Below are 6,537 nucleotides of genomic sequence, written 5' to 3' on the forward strand. Positions count from 1 at the left end.
GACACTGTTTTCCTCTACGTTTACCCCCCTTCTATCCTACTTGCCCAAAATCACACCCCTTCTGGGCATCTTACCCTGAGCCTTTGCCCAGCTGCGCTCTAGATTCGCGTCTCGAGAGAATCAATCTTCTCTTTGAACAGCACCCGCCTCGGCATCCTACCTGGAGGTAATTGATATGAAATCAATCACGGCAAGCCGTGCTTGATATCCAGAACACTGGGTCCCAAGCCAGAAGTCAATAGGCCCACACCCCGTGCGATCACTGCACCCTCCCCCGCCTTCGGAAAATCTTCGGCTAACGCGTATACTATGCACGTACAGAAAAGTCCCCAAAAAAGAAAAAAAAAAAAAAAAAATGTCGTCGAGCAGCAAGAATCAACGACGCAGGTCGAAGAGCTTCTCCAGCCAACCTAAAATTCGCAGGGAGGGCAGCCCGGAATTAACCAATTCCCCAACTCAAAGTACCAATTCGAAGCGGGAAAGTCTACAGTCCTCTTTGCGCTCTCCAACACCCTCAAAGACGACTCTGCAGCTATCCGAGCAGCCCCAAGACCACATCAAGATCGAGCCACCCCTGGACGGATTCCCTGTTCTTCCCCGACAGCACCTCTCTTCGCCAACCCAGAATCGTGTGCTCTCTCAGGGATCCCCAAAGCCGATCTTGAAGAAGAAAACAATCGATTACTACTCGTTCCCGAGCCAGTCCTCTTCGGTATATCCGCGCGGCCTCCGCCTCACATTCTCAAGCTCTCAACCTTCCGCTTTGCCCCCCAAGCTCTACAACTCGTCGCAGTACGCCTTGGGATCTACCCTGATCAAGTCGGAGCCCAAATCCAGCATCGAAGGCAATCTCTCCGTGGTTGCGAACTCGCAGGCCACCGCAACGATGTCAGGCCGAGCGGCAGCCGCTTCTCGCACTGCGACTGATATCTATAACCTTCCAGGAGATGAGTCTGGGGTGAAAAAGTCGGGTGTCAAGGCTAGAGGACATAGCACCTACGCAAAGAAGACTGCCCCTGTCAAAGATGACTCTAGTTCGTCTGAGGAGGAGGAGTCTTCCAGCTCCGACGAGAGCGAGCCGGAGAGCAAGGTGACCTCGTCGGCTCTTCCTCCGTCCGCTCAGCCCGTAGCTGCGAAAAGCCAGAAAAAGACGGCTAGTTCCGATTCTGATTCTTCAGAAGACGAGGAATCCAGCGATTCAGACTCGGAGTCCGAGTCCGAGGTGGCGAATACGGAGGCGTCCGAGAGTGAAGCCAGCTCTGAAGAGGAGTCGAGCGATGAGGATTCTGAACCCGAGACTAACGGTAATACCCAAGCCGATTCCGGTGCGCTTTCCACATACACCACCAACGAGCCCGCGCCCACGGTGATCGGCGGGGTATTCAAGCTTCAGCAACCCAAGAGCCTCGGTCAAATTGCCCGCGTCTTCGAATCCGCCGAGAAGGAAGGCAATAAGCTTTGGGTTCTTACCCATTCGTCCTCGACCCCTCTTAATCTCGAGATTCAAAAGGTTGCCCCCTTGCGCGGACAGAAAGCTGATGCAATTGTGTCCTCCAACGCGAAAATTACTGTGCCCCGTCTAAAGGATGGGGACAGCTACCACTTGATTTGTGAGTTCACATTTGGATCATGGTTTCTACGATAGTACCTTATACTAATTTATTTTCAGCGAGCTGCAAGAGCATCAGCATCATCCAGACCACAAATAGCGACGTAGATGCGTCGTTTGAGACCCCTCCTGCGCCAGAGAGCGCCAAATCCTTGAAGCCTGCGCCGACGCAGCCCACTGGTCTCAGGACCAGGTTTGTTCCTATTGGTGTCGAGCCGCGCGTGTCTCAACAGCAGTCGTCCAAGGCGACGTCTGCGATTGACAAGGCTTCCAAGAAGGAGAAGAAACAAAAGAAGGCGAAGCAGGACAAGGGCATGACGGATGTGACTGCGCCCGCCTCCTCCCCGTCTTCGCAGCTCGCCGAGCGTCCCAAGAAGAAGCGCAAGGTTGCCAGCCCTCCTCCTGCTGTTGAGGCACCTGCGTCCAGTCAGGTCAAGTCTGCCGACGAGGAGCTAGCGGAGTTGAAGGCCAGGATCGCCATGCTGGAGAAGGAAAAGAGCGGCCAACCAGCCGAAGAGGCCGCGGACTCGTCGAAGAAGATCAAGAAGGACAAGAAAGAAAAGAAGGAGAAGAAGTCCAAGGCCAAGGCGAAAGCTGAAGAATCCGAGGAACCTCCCAAGGAGACGCCCAAGTCCAAGAGCAAGGTGAAGTTTGCGCAAGATGAGCCCGCTGCCACCAGCAGTCCCGCGCGTGGCTCCCAAACTCCCATTCCGCCTCCCACCATCCCTACCTCGAGCCAACCCGACTCGTCTCAGGCGAAGAAGACGAAGCGGCGCCGTTCGGCCGGCGAGGAGGCCACGGAATCAAAGAAGAAACGGTCCAAGTCGGTGTCTGAGTCTCCTGCTCCTTCGAGCCGGGGCCAGATCACTCCTGTTCAGCCTCCTCAACCTCATGTCTGGCGTGTTACGCCCATTCAGCCCCCGGCTATTCCGGGCATGCCGTAGACTGGTGTGCGCCGGTCTCGCTGAGTATCGCTGAGTTTTTGAGCGGGGACATTCTTGCCCGCCAGAGAGGAGACGTGCCATTCACTGCGTTTGCCTTACCTAACATCCCTCTTACGCCGCCTCTCGACACTTTGTACAACCTTCCTCTATTTACCGCGAGTGTTGATGCCCCAACATCCCCTCACGCCTACGTCCCTGTAGATCTCGGAAGTACAAGTCGAGGTTTGATGTTTTACCACGAAAGAATAGGAGAAATACGGGAAAAAATGAGATAGATACCAAGGAGGTTTCCAATGTGGACAGTTAACGTTTGTATCTGTCTTTTTTTCAACGAGTACAGATGGCGTGGAAGGCTGTATTCGCATGTAACTTTTGTTTTCTGTCTTCATTTTCCAAGGAGCCGGTTGTGAAAAAAAAAACGGCGTTGTTAGCTCATGGCGTTTATCCTACCCCAAAAGCATCTGTTCTCCCCGAGCTTGGGTTCCTCCTATTAAGGCGAATTCTCCGTGGGATCAGGCTGCTTTTTGGTTGTTGTTGTTGATTTTGGGTTGGGGGGAAGGATGTTGATAGTTGCGAATGAAACTTGTTAAAAGCTGTTCATGAGATGGCCTTGTCGCAGCAGAGCGTGGTTCGCAGCGTAGGCCTTATACATGTGTGTGTGTGTGTGTGATGAATGCGACTTGATTTTCCTCTCCAGAATGGGAGATAATCTCCTCTTCAAGGAGAAACGTGAGAAGCTTCGAGATTACTCCGGGTCCAGTTCGCCGTATTCCCCAAAACGATTAAGAAAGAGACAGAGACAGAGAGAGAGAGAGAGAGAGAGAGGCGCGAGACAATTATTTCTTATTATATTACTTCGAACAAGTTCTAGCGAGTGGTCTTTATTTCTTTCGTCTTTCCCTTCATCACCACCCCATCTACTTTTTTCCTTCGCCCAACATCCACCCATTTCCCACCATCTGGGACTTTTTGTTTTCTCTTCAGTCATGTCGTCGTCGAAAAACCTCTACGGCGTTTCCATCGGACCTTCCTCTCGCCTGAACGTGCCATGGGACTGGGGTTGGAGCGATGCTGGTACACGCCTTTCTCTAGTCCTTTTTCCCCTTGTCGGATGCGTTTTGGAGCATCTCCTTTCTCCGGTAAACGGAGAGAACCGAACATTAAACAGCGGACTCGGGGGACATTGAGGGGACCTCAACCCACATTAACCTCCTCCAAAAGCATCGTCCAGTCCATTTCCCAAGGACCCTCTCGAACCCACACCCCATTCCCATAAAAATTGAAGAAAAGCCACCGAAACCAGACGCATCTTTTGCCGAAAAGACGTGCCAGGTGACGGAGCAAAGAAGTGAAAAAGATATTAAATATTAAAAGTGGAAAATGGGAAAGCGGGAGGTTATCCTCGACCGCTCGACCGAAGCCCGGGGAACCACGCAAGGTCTTTCGAAGAGAATCGCGGAGCAGAGAAAATGCCCCCGCCGAAGCTTGACAAGCAATTGCTTTCTCTCCCTTGCTACCAGGCTCGAATATAAAGCAGCAGCTTCGGATCGAAATCGGAACTCGAGTCTCGTTCGGCGCATTAAAGTCGATCTCATCCTCCAATCCTCCACCCGACCCAGAAACGCAACACGCCCACACAAAAAAAACTCCCCGCGTTTCTCCTCCATCGATGCCGTATAAAAAAAACACATCCCGTCCATGTTTCGCTATGCTCATGCAAATGTAAAATTGTCGGAACAATAAATAAAAGAATTCATGAACAACGAAATGTTCATATGAAAAGCAAAGGACCCCCTATTCGAAATTGCGTTCGAAAAAAGAGGAATAATGGAAAAAAAAAAAGTTTGGGTAGCGAGCGTATAAAGGGGTATCATGCATCTACCCAGTAATAAAAAAAACGGTCTGTACAGATGGAAACAAATAAACCGAGAAAAGTATAGAGTGTGCCGGACGTATTAAGTCGAGACGGATCCCGGTTCGCCCACATTCCGCCTGGAACGAAAAGGGGGCGATATTAAGGGATTCCCATATTAGTTCGACAACATCGCAACGGCGCGGTTGAGAGAATCGAAAAATAGAGAGGTCGAAAAAAAGGTATTCGTCATCGTCGTACGCATTACCCCACCACCACCACCTGCCTCAGGTCGTTTTTCGTCACTCGGGGACCGTCCCATGCCTGATCCGGCCTGACATCCATTCCAAGCACCTCTCGACGGAACGTAATGCTCTCTTCGGACAAGGTGGGGCTCACGCTACCACTGCCGCTGGCGAAGCTACTCGAGCTGCTACCAACAGTCCACTCGTCGCTGTCGCTCGGGGGATGGCGGTCGATGAGACCAAGGGCGTAGGCACCGAACTCCTCGTCGAAGATGGACTTGCGGTCGCCGTACTCGACGTACTCGTAGTCCCATCGTGTCGCCTTGTCATGCTGGGGCCTGGGCATCCAGTAGGCCTTATAGACGTAGAAGAAGGCCGCGGCGATGAGACCGCCTCCGACCAGGTCTACGGCATAGTGGTGGCTCAAGTACATCGTGGCCCACCAGATCCAGAGGACGTAGCCGGCAAAGAAGCCGCGGAACCGGGGGAAGCAGTAGCTAAGGAACAGGGCCTCGATGACGGCGTTTCCGGAATGGAGAGAGGGGAAGGCACCGAAGGGAACCGGCGCGGTAGAGAAGTTCGTCGTGTACATGTCGAAGCCGAAGATCTTGTCGATACGGGCAAGGCCAGCGGGGGACCCGGGCATGCCGTAGACGGCAGGAGACAGGCCATGCTCATTCTCGTACCACGGCGGGGTACAAGGGAAGAGGAGCTGAATCGTGACACCAGTGATGTTCATCCAGCCAAAGGCCTTGGCAAAGGAGGGACCGCTGCCAGGGGCACCAAAGATGAACAAGATGCCAATGACGATAGCAGGGAGTGCGAAGTGCAGGATGCCGTAGGGGATCCAGGCAATGAGGTCAAGAGCCATGTGAGTGCGGGCGGAGAGAATATTGGAGAGATTGGCACCATAAAGGACGTTCTCGAGGGCAGGAAGAACACGGACCCAGATGTGAGGGCGAATTTCTGTGGGAATGAATCTGCAACGAAATAACGAGAATTAGTGATGGTCCACACAATGAGCCAGAATGCTCCAACGACGACGGGTCTCTAAAATAGAGTAAAAGCAAAGAACAACACGAACCGGCTGCAGAAGAAGTATAATAGGTACACCCATATCGTGAGACCAGCGAAGAAGAACTGGCCAGTAATGGGCATAAGAATAAGCACCGATCCTCCCAACAGCGCCAACAGCTTCAAGATAGGCGAAGCAGGTGCCAGGATCAAGGAGGTGAAGCCCACAAGCGCAAGTCCGACGTATTGGAGGTCGTGGAAAGTCCACCTATGGCGGCGGACGGCCTGGATGGTTTCGAGGACATTGAAGGAGGTCTTTAGGCGGGTGATTTCATCAGAGCGCGAGTACAGTCGTTGTCTCGCACGTATGCGGCGGCGGTACCTGTGAGGGATGGGATTTAACTTGGCGAGGTTGAGGGTGCCGGGGACGGTGAAAGGTAGAAGCTTCGGCTTCGAAAATAATGACGCTACGTCCTGCATTTTTGAGGCGGCGAGAGGGTTTATGTCGTGCGATATCAAGGAATTGGATAATTCGTGGGATCGAGGTCGCAGTCTAGGTACAATATTGAAGACAGTCTTCGTTCGCCAAATACGTATGGGAGGGAGATGTATTCGGAACAGCAGAAATGTGTTGGGTGCTGTTGTTATTTGTTGGTACGGTATTGTAGTATTATTTTCGATTCATGTCTCTGTTCTTTTCTCTCGAGTTGTTGTGTTGAGAGCACCTCGTTTAGGTTGAGCTTAAGCTTATAGGTCTTGGTCGGTAAGAGCGGAACCAGGAGGCTCAGAATCGCTAGGCGCAGAACGAGCACGCGAGCGACAAGAGGCGATCGTGGCTATCTTGGACAGTCCGGTCTACAAATGCGATAGAGG

General features: G+C 52.5%; 2 protein-coding genes across 2 annotated transcripts; one reads left to right on the forward strand and one right to left on the reverse strand.

Annotated features, from left to right (window-relative positions):
• Positions 1 to 355: 355 nt before the first annotated feature.
• Positions 356 to 2,553, forward strand: SAPIO_CDS3848 (uncharacterized protein; the record flags this gene model as incomplete). The annotated part of the gene is made up of 2 exons (XM_016786547.1): positions 356 to 1,610; positions 1,670 to 2,553. 2 exons carry the CDS (start codon positions 356 to 358, stop codon positions 2,551 to 2,553), a joined length of 2,139 nt encoding a protein of 712 aa, XP_016643890.1.
• A 2,116-nt stretch (positions 2,554 to 4,669) lies between these two features.
• SAPIO_CDS3849 (Uncharacterized protein) lies at positions 4,670 to 6,144 on the reverse strand (the record flags this gene model as incomplete). The annotated part of the gene is made up of 2 exons (XM_016786548.1): positions 4,670 to 5,630; positions 5,735 to 6,144. The coding sequence occupies 2 exons, from the start codon at positions 6,142 to 6,144 to the stop codon at positions 4,670 to 4,672; spliced, it is 1,371 nt and encodes a 456-aa protein (XP_016643891.1).
• Positions 6,145 to 6,537: the final 393 nt, after the last annotated feature.

The sequence above is a fragment of the Scedosporium apiospermum genome, assembly GCF_000732125.1.
Source record: "Scedosporium apiospermum strain IHEM 14462 chromosome Unknown SEQ_SAPIO_0089, whole genome shotgun sequence".
NCBI classification, from domain to species: Eukaryota; Fungi; Ascomycota; class Sordariomycetes; order Microascales; family Microascaceae; genus Scedosporium; species Scedosporium apiospermum.